We start from the raw sequence: 24,964 nt of genomic DNA on the forward strand, positions 1-24,964 counted from the left end.
TTCCTTGGGCTAGGCCTGACATCAGGGTTGAGAAATGCTGATCTGGATGACCGACCAGAAAGGGCATTAATTTTCCCCACTTGTGGCAAAGGCCACGTCCTAGAGAGGCCCACAATGGTGGAACCCTCTAGGCACCTCCTGTGTGGCCATTTTGGTTTCCATCAGCCCATGGCTATGTAGAATGTAGAACCAAGAGGAGGATTCCCACCCTTGTTTTTCACTTAATCGACAGCAGCTGCGTATTCCTGGTCTGTGAATGTTGGTACTAAATGTCCCACTTCCAATGTCCCACTTCTCTTCCTCTTCGCAGGATCACCTGGCTGAGTCCTTCACTTATTCCCCATTGCCATGCCTCAACATCAAGCACAAAAGACCGATGGAAATTCTACCCTTGGTAATCCCAATTTATCTGGAGGAGTCCAATTTGGACCAAGGCTGCATTAAGATTTGGTCCTTCCAACATCATCTTTGCTTTCTTCATGAACCATCACCTTTGAAAACCCAAAAGGTAATTTGAAAAGAGTCATATCAGATGCTGAGGACAAGCCACAGGTTGGAAGCAGAAGCCTCTGAGTAGATAATTCTGGCCTGATCTAATGAGTGAATGCTAAGGTGCTTATTGCAATGTCCACCAGCAATCATTTCATTCTGTGCCACCAGGTATCAAGTCAAACTGGTAGCAAGGGGACATTTCAAGCAAGCGTTCCAGCCAATGCGAACACATACTTGGCTAAAAGGGTGCCCAATCCAGGGCTTCTTCTGGTAGTGAAGAAACCTATCTCATGGCCATGGCTCTCCTAGGAATGTTGACACAGAAGGAAAGAACACCCAGCACTGCCCCACCTCAGATGACCTCAGCTTCTTTACTGAGAACTTAAACTTGGCCTCCAGAACACCTCCCTGCCTTTTCAACCTTGACGTTTACTTGGCAAAGAAATATGTCCCATCTCCTAAGCCTTCCTTTTGGATTCCTTGAGATTTCTACCCCCTTGATAGAGAACAGATGACTCACAGTTGAAAATAAACCTGCTTGGCTTTGATACAAAATGGCTCTGGGTACCACTGGGTGAAAGCACCACCCAGTTGGGCTATGTAAAGTCACCCTGCATTGTCCCATTCACTCAAGCTCCTCTCCCCTCCCCTGTCCCCACATCAGAATCCACAGCTTCCTTGAATTCCGCTCCCCTTACCATGCCACTGTGGGAATGCCGGAGAAGAATAGCGTGTCCATAAAGCAGAGTCCGGTGTCCACCACCTTGAGAGGACTGGGAATGACAAGGCAAAAGATAAATTCAAATCACCCAGTGTATTTGACAGCCCTACCTGTGGAATGTTCAACCTGGAGCTCACTCAAATCAATGCACCATCCCACAAGAAATGTTGCCAGCTTTTGCCTTCTGTATCATTCACAAGGCCCCAGACCTTGTGGGAAACCAAGAATTAAGAGGTAGGATTGAAACCTACTTACTATAAGGTGAAAAGGTAACAAACCCTTAGTCAAGCTTGACTCTCGGTTACTTCATGGACATGTCCACGTAGTTTTCTTGGCAACGATATGGTTTTCCATCGCCTTCTTCTTAGATTTTTAATTTTATTTTCTAGACTAGCCTGTGGCCCTGAATATTTCCTGCTGATCTCCCATCCAAATGACTAACCAGAACTGACCCTGCTTAGCTTTTTAAGATCAGCCAAGATTAAACAGATGGTGTTACTGCTTCGACTCAACAACATGCTAAGGTATGGTAAAAAGCACAATTACTTATATTTGATTCAGGCAGACCTGCTCCAGTTCTCAGGTATAAAAGAGTCTGGAAAGCAGATGTTAAAACTGTGGGATGACTTCAAGAATCAATAAACCCCAATCACTTTACCAAACATCATACCGTACAATTTCACCATGGTGTGTGGTCAAGTTCTCCTCAGTACTGGGCTAGACAATGCAACAACTTGTTTCCCAAGTGGCACCCATGGAAACACAGAATGTGGCGGTTACAATAAGTGGCCATCACAGTAAGGTATATGTTCATCTCCCCATTACACCCCCCCACATAACGCCGTAGGTCTTCTATCTACTGAAGAGATGGAAGAGCTTCTCTTGAGCAACTAAGTGTTCAATGCCAGGTGGACCCGCGTATTGCTTTTCAGCAAAAGCTGCACTTTCACCCAAGGGGGGGGCAAAGATGCTTAGCTGGGGAAGGGCTGGAGGCTTCCTGGGCCTTTGCACCACTGTGCAGTTACATTAGGCCAGACCATCTGCAAATACTTTCCCCTCACTACTATTTCAGCCAAGGCAAGGAAGACCTTTGTACGCTCTCATACATATGTTGATGCACTAATTTCAAGAAATCCAGTGTTTTATCAGGAGCTGCTTTTGCAGTTATCAGGAACTATTTATTTATTTATTTATTTATTTATTTTCAGTATATAATGAGCCATATCACTGCATTATGTAGGGGGGTGTGTGTGTGTGTATTCTCAATATATAATGAGCCATACCACTGCAGTGTATGTTGTCAGAGCTTGTACACAAAGCAATAATTATTTCAATTGCTTTACTGTAACGTTTCCAACCACTGTTGCTCTCATACTTCTCTGCAGTATGGTTGACCTGAAGAACCATTTTATTACAGAATGTTAACCATTACTATATGATCCATATTGTTACAGGAAACACAACTGAGCAATTAATATGGTCATACTATTTAAAACACTTTACTACACCACGTGTTTGACCATTAGTACAGAGGTCATATTATAGTGGTGGATAATGGTCATAAATACATGTGTCATACTAGTGCATTATATGCTGAACAGCCAAAACTCAATTAAAACTCAAGTCAGAATTTTCTCTTAAGACTAAAAAAGATTTCCTCTTACAATGTAGGAATAAAGAATGCTGTGGTAATTCATAGTTAAATATTATTAAATTATTGGTTTGGGAGATTTCCATGATGCCCTCATCTCATCTCCTTTAGCATGTGCATCAAGATGGGGTACAATCATCACCCTGGGAAGAGGTCAATTCCTGCATCTTTTCCAACAAGGTGCATACAGTGAGTGACATCCTTGAAGGATGGATCTGTCAGAGCCATGTCTACACAGGCGTGACCAGATCATTTACTCACTGCTAATGCAGAAAATGCCAAAAAAGTTGGAAGGTCCAAAGCATGATCAGGAAGTTCTAATTATTTAGTCAATGTATTCTCCCAACCATAAATGCACATCACACGAGCACGAACAGAACTGCTATGTAGCCATCATAGTGGGAAATTAGGCCCAGATTATTGGGATATAGGTCATAACCCCAAGAGCCTTGAGAACAGAGCACCTGTAGTTCATATAAGCCTGCAATTGTTACTGTAGAATTCAAATTACAGTATGACACAGAGTTTTAACATTCCCTTCCTTTGGACCAAATTATCTCACTCCAGAATAGGACAGGATCAATATCCTCTTAGCTTAGCTACCATTCTTCAACAGCTCCATCGAGGGTTTTTCCATGTTATCCCAAAAAAGCAGCAAGAGAACAGCTGTTCCCACTTGGCATGCTCAACATGGGTTGCTTATCAACTAATATTTAGTGGATGTTCTTCCCAAAAACTTGAGCAGAGTTGAGGGATACGATCAAAGCCAAGTTGACTACATTCTGTCATCCTTATAATCCCAATTGCCATTAGAAAGATTGCTTTCTGGACCCAAACAGAAACTTGTAACTGGAAACACCATAGCCAAGGTTTTGGTGAGTGAGAAGAGGCAAACTATGTGCCATCCCAGGATAGTAGGATGGAGAATTTCTACTGTCAGCAGCAGCCCCCTCTCCCAACTCTCCATTGCCAAGTGCAAAACACCATGTTTGTTTGGTCACACTGCATTCTACATCCGACTAGTAGAGGATCCTCCAGAAGGAAAGGGGTTCACAGATAGGAACCATGCAATGGTGAGAAGAGGCAGAGGACAATCTGGGGAACCACAGCCAGCAGTGGAGAAATCCAGTGGGAAGGAAGGTGGGTTGAAAACATGGAATAAGGAAGAAAAAGAAGGGACAAAGGAGGGAGATAAAGATTATTTGAGGGAGAGGAAAAGGGGGTCCCACCTGGTTTCAGACAAGGAAGACAGACAAAGAACCCATTGCTAACAACTGTGGGGTCGGCAGGGTCCCCCCAACTTCACAATCAGACTTTCATATTGCTATACATTTTCATGGGAATCTCCAACTGGTTTGGAACTGAAATCTCCTTTAAAGGAGGAGGAAGACACATTTATTCTTAAAGGAGAACTTGCCTGTTGCCAGAATGGGACAGTTTGTGGGATTCTTAAATGAGAAGGGGGCACAGTAACTATACAATACCAAACCAGGCACACTCCAGATGCAGCTCCCATTCTGAGTCAGATGAGAATTCTGGGAGATGTATCTCAGTACATCTGCATGGCAGCTGATAGCTAGCATAACTTAGAGGAAAGGCATCTTAGGGATTTGGGGGCCCTAGGAGCAGAACTCCTGTTTGTATTGGGGGGGGAGTGGAGGTTTTTAAGAGGCCAGATGTGTGTCTTATGATTTGCAGATACTTAATATGCCCATTTCATCCCTCAAAACATCTGAACCCTCTTTCCCAAATGGGCCCTTGGCCCTCAAAACAGCATGAGCAGCCTGGAACGTCCTTCAAACCAAAACAAGTTGTGCCCCTCTAGGTGAAAGGCTCTGAATGCCCCCCATGGCAGATCTACTGTCTTCTTGAAATCTGCCACTTGTTTGCTCTGGTTGAACTTGAGGAGGTGGGAACCCCGAGCAGAAAGGCAGGAATTGGGAGGCACACACCAAAACAGGGTGGGGAGAAGTGGGAGAAAAGGTTTAGAAGGGAGGGTATGGGTGGGTGGGATCACGGCAGCAACTAAAGGTAGCACCTACCCACTTGTCCAAGTCAACACCCTAGAGGGTCAGTCGGCAGATTTGAGAAGCCAAGGAAAAGAAGAGGAAGAGAAGATGAACCATTGATGATTACTCAGACCAAGTGCCAATGGGCACAGTGGGACACCTGAGACTTGTTGGATGCCCCACTTCACCCCTTAAAAGGGCACCCCTCATTCACTCACCATTCAAGACTTCCATCAGGTTATCCCCACTGGGAGAAAGCCGAGAACGTACCCAGGAAATGCTCAGCATCAAGTGAGGAGTATGGAATTAAACCAGGACGTGACACACAAGAGCAGATCTTGGTTTTTCATCATTGCAGTTTTAGAGGGGAAATATTTTTGCATTGAACAGCTGTCTGAGAAGCAGAAATCAAACTGGTGAGGTGAACCTTCTTTCGATACAGCTCTGGGAAAGGCTTCATGCCTTGATTCCTGCTGGTCAGGTAGCAGTCAATGACTTAGAAGCAACACCAGTAAGAAGTTGATAACTGGTTGCTTCCACACTAAAGCCCTTTAGGTGAAGTACTACTTTTCTACAACTAGCTAGGTGCAACTCAATTTGAGATTACACACAGAGTTCTTAATTGGGAAGAGCCTTGCCTCTTATCCCTTTATAACACTTATTCATATGCACCAAAGGACACTGTAATGTTAATTAAAATGTTCCTTTGACATTTTTTTTCTTGGAGGACTAATTACTGCTTAATTTTTTAGTTTTACAGGGAAGAACTATTGTTTTACTTTATGATTTTATTTTACAGAGAAACAGTGCTGTTTTGATAATTAAAACATAGAAAAGGAAACTAATAAAGGTTGAAAGGCACCTTCTGCCTGGCACAAAAGTTGACTAATTAAGGGGCAATTCATCATTAATCATCAGCCACACTGAAAAACCATAGGAGGAAGCTACTAATTCAAGGCACAAAAGTCCTAAAATGGCTGGATTCAACATAGTAGTATTGCAAGTTCCTTTTTTTTAAGGAGCAAAATCAAATCTGAAAAACCCACAAATCTAGAAAAAAGGTAGGTGAACAAAACAATAATTTATTTATTTACATTTCAAATTTAGATACCGCCCATCTCACAAAAAAGTGACTCTTTAATGTCATCTGCATTTTCCATAGCAAATAAGTGAATGAGAATGATTTCATGAAGATGGAACAGTGTGAAAGCAATACTTATCAACAGTGACTGCCATTTTATTTATTTATTTAATTCAATTTGGTGCTACCTAACTCCAAAGTGACTCTTCCCTAGTCTTCAAGCCCCACCCACCCAATTCCAATGCCAGTGTGCCCCCTCCTAATCCAAACCACAACCCAGAATTCTATTGTAATAATATGTGGGAATGACCTCGGGAGACAGGAGGAAGAACTGCAGACTAGGCAACAGTCAGATGAGAGGTAGCTGAGCCTGCAGAAGGAATAGGAGTGTGGCAAATGTCTCAGAAGGGACCCTTTTCTTGGACTGTAAAGATGAGGGAGGAGAGCTGTACTTTCAGACTTGCAAGATTCTGTCAACGTAACCTTACAATAAAGTTACAGCTAGTGCTTCTGGGTGTGCTTCTTCTCTGGACTTCCTTGCAAGGATGACATCTATCCACATACATAGCTTTTATGCCAGACAATGAAAGAGATGCTCACCCTCGTAAGATACATGTACCTCTCTTGTATACACGCATACATTCTCATCCATGATCTCATCTCAAGGAGGCATACCATGTGCCTGGCTGAACCTGTCCTCCCAACCTACTGCCTGCAAAGGAAGGAGAACTTCCCATTCTTACCTCGGCACCCACTTCCACTGTATTTGCCAGCATTTCCTGCAGGGCTCGTACGGACAAGGATTGTTCCAAACTGAAGCAGCATATTGCCAGATCTGGAGGGATTTTCTGTGTGGGTATAGAAAACTGGGTTTTATTTCTATCGACTGAGTTGTACGACCTCCTCACCATCACAACCACCTGGCCACAGCAGGAGATAGAAAATAAAACCTTGCAAGTTCTTTACACAAAGAAGTCCTAGACATAATTCCTGGAACTCACAACCAAGAGTCTTGTGTGGCACCTTAGAAACCATTAGCTGCAAAAGACTAAACAACTCCTCTTGAAATGGTGATTACCGGACATGGGGGCCACTCTCAAGCAAAGAAGAGTAATTGATTTCCCCTTGTAGCAATAGAGACAGAGGAGACGTGAATCATAGATGGAAACAGGCCTCAAATTAAGTGGCTTGATTTAATTTTGGATATAATTTTAGATTACAGGCAGATCTTGTTTCTACAGGAACCATGATGAATTCTTTCTTCCCATATTCTTTTCTACTCCTTGTGTTCCTGGGGCCAATTCAAGCTAAAAACAACAGAAGACACTTGTCTTACACAAAGCTGTTCTTAAAAATTCCTGAGACAGCCTTCAACATGAAAAATCAACACAGTGTATGCTAAGATTGTGTTGTCCTGTGGTGGTTAATTTCCACAATTGCAAGATTGACACCACACTCTTTCTCAGAAACAGAGTAAGTCTCTTGGCCTCAATCTCAACATCTGATCAATTCTGGCCAATCCATCCATGGAAAGAAAACCAAGTTCTCCAGTCTGATAGATTTAAATACTTCATTCCAGTATGAAAATCCAATCCATCAGGTGGCTTCAGGTCATGGAAGGTGGGTTAAGCTGTTGTTTATGGACCTTTCCAGTTGCCCACTTGCCCCAATTCCTCAGAACATACCTGAGCATTAGAGGTACGTTCCAGAAAACAGAGCCGGTTTCCAAAGCCTTCGGCAGCCAGACATAACTTCAGTTGTTCATTGAAGAGTACGGTTGAACACTGAAGGACAACCTCATCATCCTAAGGGAGAAAAAAAATTGCTCAGAATTATACATATTCAAGGTCAGTCCCATTGGAACTCCAAAACCAAACTGTTACTCTACAATAGTATTTTTCAAACTTGGCAACTTTAAGATGGGTGGACTTCAACTCCCAGAGCCCCCTGCCAATAGCACAACATTCAGGGAATTAACAAGATTTCACCAACTGGTGTATTATATAACGGGACCAAAACTGAGTTCTTAAAAAAAAAAAAATCAAAGAAATTATCTCAAAGCAATGCAGGAAACCTTAATAAAGAAGAAGAACCAATTGCTTCTCACTAGATAGGAGGAAGTCCCATGGCAAGACAAGATCCTGCATGGGATGTACCATCGACAGATAGCAGAGGTGGCTGACATTGGAAAATCCTACCAGTGGCTGGAAAGGGCTGGACTAAAAGACAGCATGGAGGCACTGATCACAGCAGCACAAGAACAGGCACTGAGCACCAGATCCATAGAAGCAGGGGTCTACCACGCTAGACAGGACCCAAGGTGCAGACTGTGCAGAGAAGCCTCAGAGACAGTCCAACACGTAGTGGCAGGGTGTAAGATCCAGGCAGGAACAGCATACACTGAACAGCACAATCAAGTAGCTGGCATTGTGTACAGGAAAACCTGCACAGTGTATGGGCTAGACCCTCCCAAGTCCAGTTGGAAGATTCCACAGAAGGTCATGGAGAATAACAGGGCTAACATCCTGTGGGACTTCCAGATCCAGACAGACAAGCAAGTACTGGCCAATCAGCCAAACATCATGGTAGCAGAAAAGGACCAGAAGACAGCAGTGGTGATAGATGTAGTGGTGCCAAGTGACAGCAACATCAGGAAGAAGGAGTATGAGAAGCTGAAGAAGTACCAGGGCCTGAAGGAGGAACTTGAGAGGATGTGGAAAGTAAAGGCCAAAGTGGTCCCAGTGGTGGTAGGAGCACTCGGGGCTGTGACTTCTAAGCTGGGCGAGGGGCTCCAACAGATCTCAGGAGCAACATCAGAGCTCTCTGTCCAGAAGAGTGCAGGGCTAGGAACAGCTCAGATCCTGCGCAGAACCCTCAAACTCCCAGGCCTCTGGTAGAGGACCTGAGACTGAGGAAGACATGGACCACCCAGAGGGGTGAGAGGGGATGGAGATGTATGTCTGTCTGTCTGTCTATCTTTTCCTATCACAACAAGCATTGTTCAGGCAACAAATTCTACTAGAATAATTACAGCCAGCTATCGGCAAGGCTCAAACCAAGTACAAACATAGTCAAAACAGTCACATTGATGGCAATAAACAATAATCATAAATGAAACCACCCTGAAGATCAATAGACCGGCCGTTTTCTAAGCTCCACCATCATTCCAATTTTTGTTTCCAAACTTCTGAAGAGCTGTGGAGGGGAACGATAACTGGGCCTTTTCCACTGCAAACCCTATTTGGCCTTCAAGTTTCTGAACTTTTCTTCTGGAAGAAGCCTTTTTAGACATTTTGTCAGAGGTTCAAAGACTAGGCAGAGGAGGGAACCATAGAACGAGAACTCTACCTGCTGTCCCCATGTCTTGCAGAGGGGAGAGAGGGGTTTTTCAGTCCACAGCACAAAAACATTTTTGTTTCTGGCCTCCATTCATTCTGCTTTAAAAGACTGCTTTTAGGTTCAGGGGAAGGAAAAGCCAGGAAGCACAATACGATCACAACAGCAGCAGCAGCAGCAATAACAACTGATAGTAGTATTTCAGCACTTTCCACCCACACCCACAGCCTAGGCTTACTCATACACTTTACCCTGTTCACATAATGAAAGAAATCCACCTGTCTGAATCTAATTTCCCCATCTGACACCCAACCAGCTGTTTGAGGTCCTAATAAATGGCCCAAAAAAAGGTTCCATTATTCTGTTTATGCTTACGCTTTTACTTAGGGATGCATGAGTGTGGATTTTCTGCGTCAAAGGAGAAAATATCAAGTAGGAGTCACCACTTGAATGGATCACCTGCTGATTTTCCAATAGGCAAGGTATTTTGAAGACTGACAGGCTGCCTGAACTCTGACAAAGATAATTTATTTTCTATCTATATTCCATCACGTAGATACACGCATTGTGGTTGAGTTTCCTTCTCCCTCCTGTCTAAAACGTGTTATGCCAAATCATGAGGACCAGCAACCTGAACACTGTAATTACAGTGGGATAGATTAAAACAACTTTTTATTTATATTTCAAAGGTATGGTAATAAACCAAAGGTGTTACTTCTCCAGGACATGCTGTCAGCCTTATCGGTTGCAATATAATTTATTTTATTTATTTGTTTTTAAGATTTATAAGGCTGCTCAACAAAAACAATGTGAGTCTGGGTGGCAAAAACAAGCAATAAAGAAAAAGAGAAAGGAAAAAAATCCACCATATAACAATATTTATTTATCGCGTACCAGTTCTTTTCCAAAATGTCTATATAACTGAAAACAAAGCCATCAATCTCCATGCTTACAACCGTGTGCCTCTGAAAGCAGCATGATATAAAAATCCAACAGTAAAGCTTTTCTCTGTGCATAACCTCCATGCTAGGAAAAGTTCTCACATCAGGAAAGTGAATTAAAACATCTGCATCAGTTGACTTATTTTTGTCGTATGAGCTGCGTCAAGTCGGGCTCGGTTCACTGCTTGTGCAATCAGTGGCCTGTATACCTACGATCTGCCGTCTAAGCCATAAATCATAGTTTAGCTCTATGCATACTTCATGCTGAAAGGTGTACGACAAGGCTGTATACTGTCACCCTGCTTATTTAACCTATATGCAGAGTACATCATGAGAAATGCCAGGCTGGAAGAATCACAAGCCGGAATTAAGATTGCAGGGAGAATCATCAACAACCTCAGATATGCGGACGATACCACCCTAATGGCAGAAAGTGAAGAAGAACTAAAGAGCCTCTTGATGAGGGTGAAAGAGGAGAGTGCAAAAGCTGGCTTGAAATTCAACATTAAAAAAACTAAGATCATGGCATCTGGACCCATCAATTCCTGGCAAATAGAAGGGGTAGAAATGGAAGCAGTAACAGACTTCATTTATTTGGGCTCCAAGATCACCGCAGACGGAGACTGCAGCCATGAAATTAAAAGACGCTTGCTCCTTGGGAGGAAAGCTATGGCAAGCCTAGATAGCATATTAAAAAGCAGAGACGTCACCTTGCCGACAAAGATCCGCATAGTCAAAGCTATGGTTTTTCCAGTAGCAATGTATGGCTGTGAGAGCTGGACCATAAAGAAGGCCGAGCGCTGAAGAATGGATGCCTTTGAACTGTGGTGCTGGAGAAGACTCTTGAGAGTCCCCTGGACTGCTAGGAGGTCAAACCAGTCAATCTTAAAGGAAATCAACCCTGATTGCTCATTGGAAGGATCGATAATGAAGCTCAAGCTCAGATACTTTGGTCACCTAATGTGAAGAGAGGAGTCTTTGGAAAAGACCCTGATGCTGGGAAAGATTGAAGGCAAAAGGAGAAGAGGACAGCAGAGGATGAGATGGTTAGAGAGCATCACTGAAGCAACGAGCATGAAACTGAGCAAACTCAGGGAGGCAGTGAAGGACCGGAAGGCCTGGCGCAATATGGTTCATGGGGTCACGGAGAGTCGGACACGACTTAACGACTGAACAACAACATACTTCATGCTGCATGCTAACCCCAAACAAAGGAGGGTTATAAGAAGGTGGTTGTAGCCACTGTCCCTGAAAGACGGAGCCCTGGCTCAAATCTAAGCTTAGCATATGGGTTGGGAGAAGACATTTCAGAGAAGGGAAAATAATAATAATAATAATAATAATAATAATAATAATAATAATAATATACTTGGAACAGCTTATATCCTGTGAAAATCCCTTTAACACCATCAAACAACAGCATCTGCCTATCCCAAGTCCTTGGAAAGGATTTGATAGGTGGATAGAAATGCCAAATCCAGTCTAAACATCTGGCTGACTGTGCGACCAACCATAATAATAAAAGACTTAACAACTGTTGATAAGACAGACAAAAAAATCTGAATAGTGGATATTGCAATATCTGGAGACAGCAGAAGAGAAAGAACTGGAGGAAATCACAAAATATAAACACCTGCAAATAGAAGTAGAATGACTATGGCAAAGGAAAGCAAAGATAGTACCCATAGTTATAGGCGCTGTAGGTGCGATCCCAAAACATCTGGAGCACCCCTTGAAGGCCATCGGCACTGACAAAATCACCACCAGCCCATTGCAACAGGCAGCTTTACTTGGAACAGCTTCCATCCTACGATGATACCTTGAACACCGTCAAACAACATCTGCCTATCCCAAGTCCTTGGGAAGGCCTCAATAGGGGGATAGAAATGCCAAATCCAGACTAAACATCTGGCTGACTGTGCAACCAACCCTAATAATAATTTATGAAACTTGTATGCCACATGACTGAATGACTCTGGGCAGCTCACAATAACCAAACAAAGAAAGTATGATAAAGTCATAAAACATGAAAAATGAAGATAAATGTGGAGAACTGCTTTCCCCCCATCGCTGCCAGACAAAACAAAATTAGAATCACACTGGATAAAGCTTCTGGGCTAGAAAGCATATGTTCAAGTTAGGTTTACTTCCCCGTCCTTCAGCAATCCCTCCCCCCCCCCCCCAAATCAGAGTCAAAGTGGGTGCAAAACCAGCCTCATTAGTAACTAACAAACGGAGTTACAGAGCGAGCAGGCCTCCTCTCAGCCCTGCCTGCCATAACTGGCAGCCGCCATCAATCAAGGGCACCGAAACAAAACCTGCAGCACCAGTGCGGGGAATTAAGAAGGGGAAGGCACGTGCGCACCGGCCAAAGATCTGAGATGCGCCACCAAGCTTGGAGACCCGGGAACACAGCCACGAACGGGGAGGGGGACTCAGAAACGACCCGGGAAGAGATCAGCATCCCCAATCCAGCTGACAGATGTTTCTTGGCCCTGCTGGTGCCGGCAATGCAGGCCAAGAATGAGGATGGGAAATCAGGATACCCGGGGTCCATTCCATCCACGGAAAAGGCAGAGGGAAGTCAGGGGTAATGGCTAGGGCAGGAGGTAACCCCTAAAGCAGCCTTCCCCGACAGGGTGCTCACGGTGCATGGGGACTACAATTCCCAGAACTTTTCCTTTTAAGGTTTTTTTTATCCCGCCTTTATTGTTTTTATAAATAACTCAAGGTGGCGAACATACCTAATACTCCTTCCTCCTCCTATTTTCCCCACAACAACAACCCTGTGAGGTGAGTTGGGCTTTGAGCATTGTAGTGGCTCCACATCTGGAGGATGGCCACCTAGTGAAGGGAAGCTGCTCTTTTTAAAGGTTCTATTTTACGCAAAGCTTCAGAGCTGAGATCCTGCCATAGGTTAGGCTAGGTAAAAATAAGGTGGGGTAACTTTTGCCCAGCATACTGGGGGAACCCCGTTGTTGTCTTAGCAGCGGTTCCCCCTCTTGGGACCTTCATACAGGTGGACTTCCACTCCCAGAATTCTCAGGAATGACCCTGCCGCTGGAGAACTCTGGGAGTGGAGGTCCAACCATCTGGTCACTGCCTCAGCCTCCCATCTACAAAAGGGGAACAAGGCTCCACTTCACAGAGCCCTGGAAAGGGAAAACACTCCCAAAGCTCAACGGGTTTTACCTTCGGCACCAGACAGGAAGAAGTTTAAAAAAAAGAATCTCGGGAGAGTTTCTGGCTGTCAGCTGCTCAGCATCATGCTGTTTGAAGCAGCCCAGCAGCATCTGAAATAAATAAATGTCTCCCAAGTGATGCAGCCTGGTAATTTTAGACTCTGAACCTACTGTTCAGGCACCCCACTTTGGGCATCGTAGGGCAACAGTTAGAAGGGGGGAAACCTCTGCACAAAGGCCGTTAGCCAAGCGCGCTGCGTTCTGCACCCTTCCTGCCCCACAGACCTGCCTTGACGTACCTTCCCTTCCCCAGACCCCCTCCGCCCCTCTTCCCTCCACCCCGCCCTCTCATTCCGTCTAGCTGACCTCCAAATCCAGCTCAGCCTGGCTTCAGCCCTCCTGGAGATCAGGTTTCTTAGCAGCCTATTTCTGCCCAGAGAATGTGCACCATCAGCTACGAGCGCTGCGTTCCTTGTGCAGAAAGAAGGCCTGCCCTCCCGCAAGCATGGTTGAGCTTGCGGCCAGTTTACCCACCCCCAGTGAGATGGGGAAGGGGCTGCAGGGGGCTCAACCAAATGGCTAAGTTCTACAAGTCCCTGGTTATAAGAGCTAGGAGAGTAGATGAAGGGATCCCTTCCAGGCCTTCTAATTTCCCCTATCTACTTTCCAGATTGTCGGAATGGCTTGCCTTCAGCAAGAACTCAGGTTAGCAACAGCAGAGCATTCAGAAGGATAGCTTGGGCGCAGGGGCTGCCAAGCTGCTGACTGCTTTCAATTTCAAGCATGAGGACTATGTCCTTGGCATCTACCAAATGGGCTAGGAATGTCCCCTCGTAGCAAGTTATCAAACTGCTGGCTAGAATTCTGCCTTTTCCACTCGCCTGAAACAGGAATCTCAAAATCCTGAAAATCTGTGCCAGATTCTAGGGCAAATGTGCCAAATCTAGAAACAAACCCAGGCTTAGCCCCATTCATTTGCAGGGGAGAATACCACAAAATCTGCCTGCGTTCTTGACCCTCGGAAGGCATCTGAGCTGTGAGCGAGTGAAAATACAGGGGAGCCTAGAATAATCAAAATCAGGCGCTTGACCAACTAAGCAGAAAAAGGCCATTTAATACAAAGGGAGCCACTACAAAATCTGCAGGCAGGAAAATGGACAATTTTGCACCTGAATTATTGCCCCAAGACGTGAACTTGTTTACTAAGTAACAATACACTGAATTATATACCAGCCAAACAAGAATTCATACAATTTGCTACATCACATACATGACTTACAACCACAATTGGGACCAGAACTTCTCTTGCTAAGCAATGTGATTGTTAAGTGAGATGTGCCCAATTTTATGACCTTTTTTGCTGAAGTCATTAAGCGAATCACCATGGTTGTTAAGTGAATAATGCGTTTGTTAAGCAAATCTGGCTTCCCCCATTGACTTTGTTTGTTGGAAGCCCCCCAGGAAGATCGCAAATGGCGATCATGTGACCCCGGAATGCTGCAACTGTTGTAAATACTTGCTGGTTGCCAAGCGCCTGAATTTTGATTACATGACCTCCGGGACACTGCGACAGTCATAAGTGCGAGGACTGGTCATAAGTCACTTTTTTCAGCACCGTCATAACTTTGAACTGTCATTAAACAAATGGGTGTAAGTCAAGGACTACCTGTATATACATACTCATACTAAGGTTAATTCAAACCAAGCTTATTATGTTGTGTGAGTGCAGCTTCTAGACCTTTACTGAACCTGGTTAACTGCACTCCAGTGAAGGCGGCTTTTGGCGATTCACAGAGGGGGTAAACACATTAATTTTCAGACTGGGGACTCCAGAGGTAGGGGGGCTATCCCAAAAGTCAAGGTAGCAGTCATGATCTCACAATTGAAACCTGCTCCTTTTTCACCTGCAGCACGTTGTGGACACCGTGTCGACTTTTTTGACCCTCCACTCCCCCCAAATGTTCCTGTGGACTTTCCAAGAACCAGCATGGCTGCAGGCAATGTTGGCTGGCGATGACAGGAGTTGCTCCCCAGCTCCAAGTGAGACTCTTGTTGTGGAAGGCTACAGCACAAGCTTTCAGTGAGGGACTTCATGCAGTACAAAAAACTAAAAAAAGTTAGCTGAAATGATTTCCTAAAAAAAAGTGGGGGGGCAGAGAGATTTAGAGAAGTGTCTGTTCTTGGAAATTCTGTTTTACAACGAGAAGGGCTGGCTTGCTTAAAATAGGAAGCTGCAATTCATGGCTCTGCAAAAAAGCAATTGGACAGGATCCCAGACTGTTTTGTTCTCCAGGGGGTAAGCACCCCGCAAAACTGAAGTTCAGGACGCCTTTCTTTAGCTATTATTTATTTCATTTCTTCACACAGCTTCTAGGCAGCTCCAACCAACTGACTCCGAACAGTGTTAAAACTCCCCAAATCTGTAACCTGAGTTCCAACCAACACACCAGAGTCAAAAATTAAAAACTTAACAGGATAGTCCAAGAAAGTCTGCTCAGGAGCCCTGCAGTGTTTTTGAGCCAGAAAAAGTTGAGAAAGAACTGCGCTGGAAACAGAAAGATCAAACTTCCCCCCTTCCAACCGCCCCCCCCATCTTTCATCCGCCTTCATTCACCATTCCCATGGGCTTGGGGCGGGGGAATGAGTATTTTTGGAGGCTGCACCTGTTCGGAGCATTCCTGCAAACTCTGGGTAAGCACATAGCTTAGAGCCGGGGAACTTGCTGACATACAGACACACACACATACACACATGCCTTACAGACAGGTCAAAAATGACGTTTGGGCAAAACAGACGTGCGTGCACACTCACACAGAAGGTGAAAATGGGAGCTTCCACAGAAACTTACATCCACCAATAGTATGGAATAAAACAAGTTGTGCAAAAGAGGGACCACATCCCCAGGCCACCGAGCTGTGTGACGCTGCATCTTTTTCTTCTTAAAGATACAGCCTTTGTGCAATTAGTCACAGAATTTAAGTATTTCCAAACGTGAGGCCAATATGAGTCTGCAGCTTGCAACAAAGTGGGTCTGGCTTTAAAGCTACATCAAATGTAATGATGGCATTAGCTTTGATACACAAAGCTACACAAGATACACAAGGATCTGCTCAGCTAGGGACCGGCCTGTCTCATCAACCGAAGAGGCTAATTTACTGTCGAGTTCGGTCTTCTAAAGCTGATGCCACCACCTCTCAACAGCATCTCAAGACCCCCTTTTGTAATTGAACAAACGTAATTGAAAATGATTTGGCCAGTGAAAAAAGCACATCCAATTAATTCAACAAGGATTAAGTTTCCTTAAAAACCACGGTTAAAAGAGCAAGGAAGCCTTTTGATCACAACACAGGCATTCTGTGATTATGACAGCAAGAAGAATGTCTCTGATAAAATGATGCCTTCTATGAATTCGTCAAAATGCAAAGAACAGTGTAGAGAAGTCATTTTTTTTTTATTGATCAGCAGCCAAATCTATTTTATTGCATTTCTTAAAGCAGGGTGAGGAATCTCCAGATATTGATAAACTACAGTTCCCAGCATTCCTCTTGGATTCTTTCAAGCTCTCATGTAGCGGCTAAAGTCTCCAAGTCACCTTTGCCCATTTTGGAAAAAAAGACAACACACCTTCTCCATTATTATCGATGATGATGACTGGATATCAGCAATCGGGAACCAGTACATTGCACAAAGTTAGTTTTTCTCAAAAACTCAGTAATTATTGAGTTTGAGAAAGGGGTAATATTGTTGTCTGTTTTATTGTATGTATTTTTATTGTCAATGACTGAAATAAATATGATGATGATGATGATGATGATGATGATGATGATGATGATGATGATGATAAACATGAACTCTAGAGTTGGAATGTAAGGGTACCACAGTGGTCATCTAATCCAACCCCCTGATCACTGCAGGATGTACTAGAGCAGTATTTTTCAAATTTGGCAACTTTTAAGATGTGTGGACTTCTCACACATCTTAAACCAGCTCAGTTTGAACACCTTTAAGCAAAGGAGGACTCACTACATTGGGGGCAGGCAATTCTACGGGCTGACAGTTCATACTGTATGGTAAAGATAAGGACCTAGCTCCCTGCAATAAAACCATAATTTCTTTCTCATACACAGGGTGTTTTTATGGTCCAGTAGGGTGGAAGCACTGTTCAAAACTATGCAGGGGCTTATTCTGAAGAATGATGATGTGACAATCACCCCACCTTTCTACAGTTGGGGAATTTGTGAAGTTGCAATACCAAATGCAACCACAGACTGGGGAATGCTACCATAAGATGATCAAGGTCAAAAGCTTCCAATTTTGGTTCCTGGGCTAAGACATCACCCTGATGGAGTTCATCACCTCACTGTACCTTTAACTGCTGCCCACTTCCTTGCCTGACCTCTCTGGCCAGATCTCCACATTGCACTAACCCATGGTATATTTAACCTTGCTTTAAACAAACCACAACAGCCTAAGATATAACATAAGCCACAGACAATGTTTTACAAGCCTTGATAGCCTACATCACAGGTCAGATCAAAACCAAACCAGCGCCGTGGGAGAAGATTTAGGGAGATGCATGTCTCAGTTTCTTTTCCTGGACCCAATCTCCACAACCCCACAGAGAGTGCAAGGAACCTGGAGGTTTGCAGGTAGCAATAGTGAGAAGGTGCTAGGACTGAAGGAATTGATCAGTTTGCCGTCTAGTCTGTTGTGGGAATCCAGCCCTTGCCTGAGCAGGTGATATGAAACAAGACATCCCATGCTTTTCATCTGCATAGGCACAGGATGTTTTGCGAATGCAGCAACTGTGTCTCCTTATCCTAAGCTGAGGGGTTAGTGCATTGTGTGAACCCAACCAATGCAGTCTTTAACTCAACGAAAGTCCTAGCCAAAATCCTACAATCTATAGCAGAAAGACAACTTTAAAAGCTGATGCAATACTTGAAGGCTAAATTGACTTTAAAGCTGATCTAACTCTTTTGGCCCTGAGAACTAACTGTTTAGCATTGGGTTTGCAGCTTAATGTGAACCCAGCACCCTTGCAATTTAATACTGAAAATATTCACCTGCAATTCTTAACTCCCAGAAAACCTTACTACCTCCCGACATTCAGACATGACGTTTGTCCTTCCCAGTGTGAAACTGCAACCAGTGAATTAAACAGTCTCCTTATCTCTCTTGCTGAGATTGGAGAAGGGATAACATGGGTGGAAAGAAGAAACAGCACTAGCTCCAGAACCTGATTTCCATCCCCCACTATGCCTTCCTTTGGTCCTGAAAGACTCTTAAGCGACCAAACTCCTCTGGGCACAGGCAGAGTGCCCTTCTCATTGCCAACAGCCCACACAGAGCCGGCGTTAGACAGATGGGCTTCTGGGGAACAGGCAAGTGGAAACCCAGCCTCTCCTTATGAAGCAAAACCACCTGCCACAGGGGCATGGCTTCAACGCAGAACTTAACGGCTCTTCTGCCCAACATTTGGCGGCCCTCTGTCAAGAAGCACAGTGCCTTCCTCAACTTGGCACGTGGGAATTGGACAGGAGGCAGAGTTCGTCGTAGGCCTCTTGCCATGCTGCCAAGGACATAAAGTCCCCTCTGAGTCAAACTCAGCTCTTGGGGACTACACCGATGCTCCTTGCACCATCTTCCTCTGAGATGTTCTGGACTTTTAATGGCCCTAGACTCTGGTCCAAGCACTAACCAGCCTGCTCTTGGTTAGCCTTTTGCCACCAACAAGGGCCTTCTGTCTGGCAGCTGGATCCTTTGGCAGTTTTAGCCACACGTGTGAGGTCAAGAGGCCCTTGCCTTCTCCCTTCTCTCCCCCCCCCAAGGGAAAAAACAGTGTCAAATATCCAACTCTAACCAGGCATTTTATTCCTCTCCTAGTATCAGCACCTTCATGGGCTTTGTGCTGAGACATCATGGGATGTTTTGACTTAGCATGCTGGGCAAACCAACCCTCTCCTCTGCAAAAGGTGGTATTGGGCTGAGTGGGTTATAAGCCACTGGTGCATCCCAAAAATTCTGATTAAAATAAAGCATGCCTTAGCCTAAGAGCAGATCTTCCATTTCTCTTACCTCAGAGGTTCAGCCCGTGGCCCCAGACAACCATCACCACTCCTTCTGGAATTAATTCCAACCCCCTAGAAGCAGCTTCCTCTAAGCCAGTGTTGTCCAAACCTGGCCACTTTAAGATGAGTAGACTTCGACTCCCAGAATTCCCCAGCCAGCCATGCTGGGGAATTCTGGGAGTCGAAGTCCACTCATCTTAAAGTGGCCAAGTTTGGACAACACTGCTCTAAGCAAAACCTTTTCAGTGCCTGCTACTCCAGTCCCTAAAGAGACAGTGTGGTGTGGTGGTTAAAGGCAATGGAGTGGGGAGACCTGAACTCAAACCCTCCCTTTGGCACAAAAGTCAGCTGGGTGACTTTGGGCCAGTCCCTCTTCTCAGCCTTGGGAAGAAGGTGCTGGCAAACTTTCTGCAAATGCTGCTACGAAAACTGCAAGGACTTCTCCAAGCAGATTCCAGGAGTTAAGACAGACTCGAAGGATTGTAACAGCAACTGCGGTCCTAAACCTGAGAAGGCAGTTTATAAGGAAGAGCCCTCAGCTGTCAACCTGAGATAAATAAAGGTTAGTAACTGGAGAGGCCATCACGCAGGCAACGGTTTTCCCTGTGACTCTCCATGGAAGGGAAAGTTAGATTCTGAAGAAACAGGAATAGAAAAAGAAAAGCACGGATGCTTTCGAACTTCGGTGTTGGAGAAGGCTCCCGAAAGGACCACAGACAGCCAAGAAAACAAACCATGGATCACCGAAAAAATCAATCCAGAATTTTCTCTCAAGGCACAAATGACCAGGCTCAAATGATCCTACTTCAGACTCATGATGCAAAGACCCAGCTCTCTGGAGGAGGCTCTAATGGCTGGGAAAGGGGGAAGGAAAGAAGAGAAGAGGACGACCAGCAGCAGGGTGGAGGGACTCAGTGACCGCAGCATTGAGTGCACTGTTGGAAGACCTGAAGGACCAGGTTGGGGACAGATCATCCTGGAGAATATCTATGTCAGTGTTGTCCAAACTTGGCCACTTTAAGATGAGTGGACCAACTCCCAGAATCCCCCAGCCAGCATGGCTGGCTGGGGAATTCTGGGAGTTGAAGTCCACTCATCTTAAAGTGGCCAAGTTTGGACAGCACTGATCTATGTGGTTGCTAAGGGCTGACATTGACTTGATGGCACATAACCAATTAATCAGCTGGCAAGGCCGGATTTGGAAAAGCATCAGTTCTACCACAGCCCCTAGGAGGGACCACACACAAGTATTCAACGTGCACTTGTGTCCATTAGCATGTGCAATTCCAGTTGCAAGTGACATGTACAGTGTATCTGCGCACTGCGCCTTTAAGATGCAGAGGCTGAAAGCTGTCCCTGCTCTCCCCCACTCTTAGGTAGGGCCCAGCAGCACGAGGTCTGTGCCCCACGGAAAAGGCAGCACTTGGAATCTCTCAGCCTGCACCTACAGAGGCCGGGGGAGCAAACAGCGGTCCAAGTCAATGGGGAGATAACAAGTTGGGGTAGAAGCAAGGAGGCGCGGGGAAGGCCTGGGGCTTCTGCTGAGCGAGATGATGGCGTTCCCATCCAAGGTGCAGCAGGATTGGCCTATCTCAGAGGGAGGGGGCAGAGGGGAGAAGGAGGCAGCACCGAGCCAACGCCCTCTGCTAAGCCCTGGGACACCACCTGTTCTCAGGCAGCTTGGCGAGCCAACATCCATCCCGCTGGGAATAGGATGGACGCTAATTTTAGTTCCGTTGAGCCCCAGTGGGGAAGAAAAGAGGCCACAACTCCCATGGCAGAGCCCTTCCAACAGAGACCAAGGGAAGAAGAAGATAGAGCGCTCCTAGCCATGGCTGTTCAGGGCTACCCGAATACTGACCAGGAAATCTGGGTCTTGCTTTGTGTTTCATCAGCCTGCCCATCCCCGTTATTCCAAAATCCACTGAGCTGATTCCCACAGAAGCAGCAGGACACCTGCATTTGGCAAAAAGCCTCTTTACCCCCAACAAACTGAGCCACAGAAGAATCTTCCTTGTTGGTTGCTCCAGGGGCTGCTGGCATTGAAATGGAAGAGAGGGCCAGGGAGAGGACACCACAAGGCTCTCTGAACACGGGCAGAGGGAGACAGACAAGGGAGATCCATGGCTGGCCATCAACAGCCCAAGTAGCCAGGCCCTCCCAGATACCAAGGGGGCTGTGGGACTACCTCCCTCCCCAGCTCCTCCTCTGACATGGGCTGCCCAAACTTTGAGTCCGGAGGACCAACCCTTCGAGGGCCTTTCTGACTCTGCAGATCCCCTTGCAGATCTGTCCTGCAATGTCCCGCAGGACAAGAACCCCCTGAAGAATTGGGGGGGGGGGGTCGGTCAAATTAAAAACCCCCAACCCAAATCCATCTTTCCAGCAGGGAAAACAAAGCAGAGGGTCAGCCATACCCATCCAATGAGGCAGCCGCCCTGACCTGCAGTTCAGCGCAGCGTGCCCTGGTCTCGGGTTCACACGTACCCCGGGGAAATTCTCCTACCCGCCTGATTCCCAACTTTCGCCCTGCTTGCTTAAGTCCGCCCTTCTTCCTCCCCGCCGCCCCGCTTTCCCCTCCACTTCGCCCGGGCTGCCCGTCCGCTCACACCCCCGACCCCGGGCTCCTGCGCTAGCCCGTCTTCCGCGTCGGCACAGCCAGAGACGCAACTCTCGCCCAGCTCGGCGGGTCGGCGAGGGGCTCTCCGCGCGAGGACGAGCCGGCCTTCCCCTTCGCTTGGATGCCCTCCCTCCCATCCGTCCCGTCCCCCAATTCCGTAGCGGCCGTTCCCTGTTGCTCCCGCCGGCCCCTTCCTCCTTCCAAACCGGCCTTCCTCCTCCTCCTCCTCCTCCGGCGAGGCTCCGACCTGCCTTCGCGCCCCCCCGCCCGGCTCACCGTCCGCAGAAACTGCACATCGTCCTCCCCATCGCCGCCTCCTTCGGCCATGGCTGGGCTGGGCTGGGCTGGGCTGGGCGGCGGGGTCGGTGGCCCTGGGCTGGCGGGAGCCGGCCGGGTGGGTGCGGGCGCAGCCGCCGGGAGCTGCTGCGGAGACACTAACCGGGCATCCCGGCTCCGGCAGCAGCACCAGCCGGCCGAGCCGTTCCCGCCCCCGGACCGCCCCTAGGAGGGGAGAAAGGAGAGACGGCCGCGTGTCTGCACGTTAGCTCTCCGTCGCCAAGTGGAGCCTGCAGGGCCAAAAGCAGTCTACCGTGGCTTGGCACCCCGTGCGGGGGGGCTCCTTGGAGCAGGTGCCCCGGAGCTGCTCTTATGTGTCCCTATTTATTCCACCTGTGCGCTCTCCCGTCCTCATTCATTTATTAAGGGCGTTTTCTCCAGGACTGGCTGCTGTGCCTCCAAGCTGTGGTCCTTGGGTTCACTCCTTGCAGCGTTAAGTCCATGACCCAACCAACGTTGGCTGCAGTCACAGGGGGATGGTGGGGGAAGCTGCTCTAAACCATGGTTACAGGCCCCAAGGGCTGGGCTGTAAAGCCCAAACCTTAGGAGGCTGTGACTCTGGTCTTTGTAAGCATACATCACTTTAAACCTTTGCTGCATGATGGGCTAATCCTTCTTCCTGAAAAGGGGCTGGAGGGTCACTCAACTTCAGAGCCAGCTGATAGGATCAAGAGTCAGGGACCCCAAAAGCAAATTAGTGATTAGAGCCACCAGTATTTTTGGAAAGAATTTGCCAGAACACCTTCGTTCTTCCAAACACACAGCTCATCCCCCCCTTGCATTTGTGTGATACATTGAACCAGCGTGTCTCAACCTTGGCAACTTTAAGATCTGTGGACTTCAATTCCCAGAATTCCCCAGCCAGCATGGCTGGCTGGGGAATTCTGGGAATTGAAGTCCACAGATCTTAAAGTTGCCAAGGTTGAGACACACTGCACTGAACCATAAACTAGCCAAGGGCGTTTTAACTGTGTTCTGCGAACCCAGACTATATGGTTACGTTTATAACTCGGTGGTTATCCAAATCCAGAAAATCGGGTTAAGTGAACTATGTTTAAGTTAACCATAGGCAAACGTGCTGTGCAGAACCCCCCAGTCTATTTCAGATCAATTCTAGGTTAATGGAAAGCTACTTAATCCAGAAAACAAAGGACAGTTCTGGCCCTTACAGAAGGGAAAACCCAGCATTGCTTCTGCAGCAAAGTGAAAGGATATTCTCCAGTCCAAAAGAATAATGGGACGGCTCCAATGATGTTTGCCAGACATATTGTGCAGATCTGAGGCTGGTTCACACAGGATGCTAAGCCATATCTAGTTTCTTTGATTCTGGCTTAGCTGTTATGAACCTGCCCCTCGCGGTTTGTCTCCTACATGGCTTAACCAACCAACCATGGTTAAAACCAACCATGCATTATCTCAGTGTGATTCTGCACATCTACTGGAATTCATCTTGCGATTAACTTAGTATATCTCCTTTGTGGTGTTAACCTCTTTCAACTGAGACATGCCCCTGTTTCTTGAGTACAGTTACTCGATTTTCAAAATGTCATTAAAAGGTCCTAAAAAGCCCCATCCATAAGCATCTCATGGACAGCAGGCAAATATCACTGAAGGCATGGGGTTTTTTTTTTCCCTTTTGATTTTGGATTTTCATCATAGCCCGTCAGCACCAGAAGCAAAATTTTCCAGAGAGGCAAGGAAGCAGCAAGCTGAAGCAACTGAGTGTCCTCATTTCTCACCTCTGAAGGGGAGTTGCTGAAAAGGACAGACATTGTAGGAGGAGACCTGCATTAGTCTAGAGGAGCCAAAAAACAGGAATTGTCTGTAGCACCTTTTCCGACTAACACGCTTTATTAACAGCCGGGAGCTTTTGTCGGCTTGCAAAAGCTGATGCCTTTGAATCGAATGTGTTAGTCGGAAAAGGTGCCACCAGACGATTCCTGATTTTTTTGAAAAGGACAGGAGCTGAAGGTGAAAGCCTGCAAAACAGAGAGCGAGAAAGACGCTGATCTGTGCTTGCAAAACAGGGAGCAGACAGATACTTAGTCAAACCCCAGTAGGCAAGAGGAAACCAGGAAAGCATTTTAACTTTCTGCATTGTCATGCAGGAGGAACAAATGCATGGCAGGAGTTTGATTTCAGGGGTCAGTAAGTGGGCAAAGGCTTCAAGCAAGGGAAATCCGAGATGCATTTTCTACAGCAGTATTTCTCAACCTTGGCCATTTTAAGATGCGTGGACTTCAACTCCCAGAATTCCCTGCTGGCTGGGGAATTCTGGGAGTTGAAGTCCACGCATCTTAAAATAGCCAAGGTTGAGAAACGTTGCTCTACAGCATGTCTAATGAACTCGCCTGGTGTAGCATAAGGGTAAAAATTCCACCCGCAACCGGAAGGATGGAGACTTTCACCCAATGTGTCTGTAACAGGTGCCACTTTCAACCAATTCTTCTTATGCGGCGTGATAAATAACACTAAGATAGAATGAGAGCCAGTTTGGTGTAGTGGTTAAGGCATCGGGCTAGAA

General features: G+C 46.2%; 1 protein-coding gene across 1 annotated transcript in view; it reads right to left on the reverse strand.

The window, feature by feature from the left end:
• RYR1 (ryanodine receptor 1) overlaps positions 1-22,446 on the reverse strand; it is a 106,167-nt gene extending 83,721 nt beyond the window's left edge. The window contains exons 1-4 of the mRNA XM_088139821.1: positions 22,381-22,446; positions 7,640-7,759; positions 6,698-6,802; positions 1,191-1,265 (exon numbers count right to left, since the gene is read on the reverse strand). Coding sequence (XP_087995947.1) covers positions 1,191-1,265; positions 6,698-6,802; positions 7,640-7,759; positions 22,381-22,431 — 351 coding nt within the window. The 5' untranslated portion in view covers positions 22,432-22,446. The remainder of the gene's footprint in view (positions 1-1,190; positions 1,266-6,697; positions 6,803-7,639; positions 7,760-22,380) is intronic.
• Between the last annotated feature and the right edge of the window lie 2,518 nt (positions 22,447-24,964).

The sequence above is a fragment of the Python bivittatus genome, unplaced genomic scaffold, assembly GCF_059951505.1.
Source record: "Python bivittatus isolate LINGU-HERP-01145 unplaced genomic scaffold, Pbiv_v1 ctg000310_np1212, whole genome shotgun sequence".
Classification (NCBI taxonomy): domain Eukaryota; kingdom Metazoa; phylum Chordata; class Lepidosauria; order Squamata; family Pythonidae; genus Python; species Python bivittatus.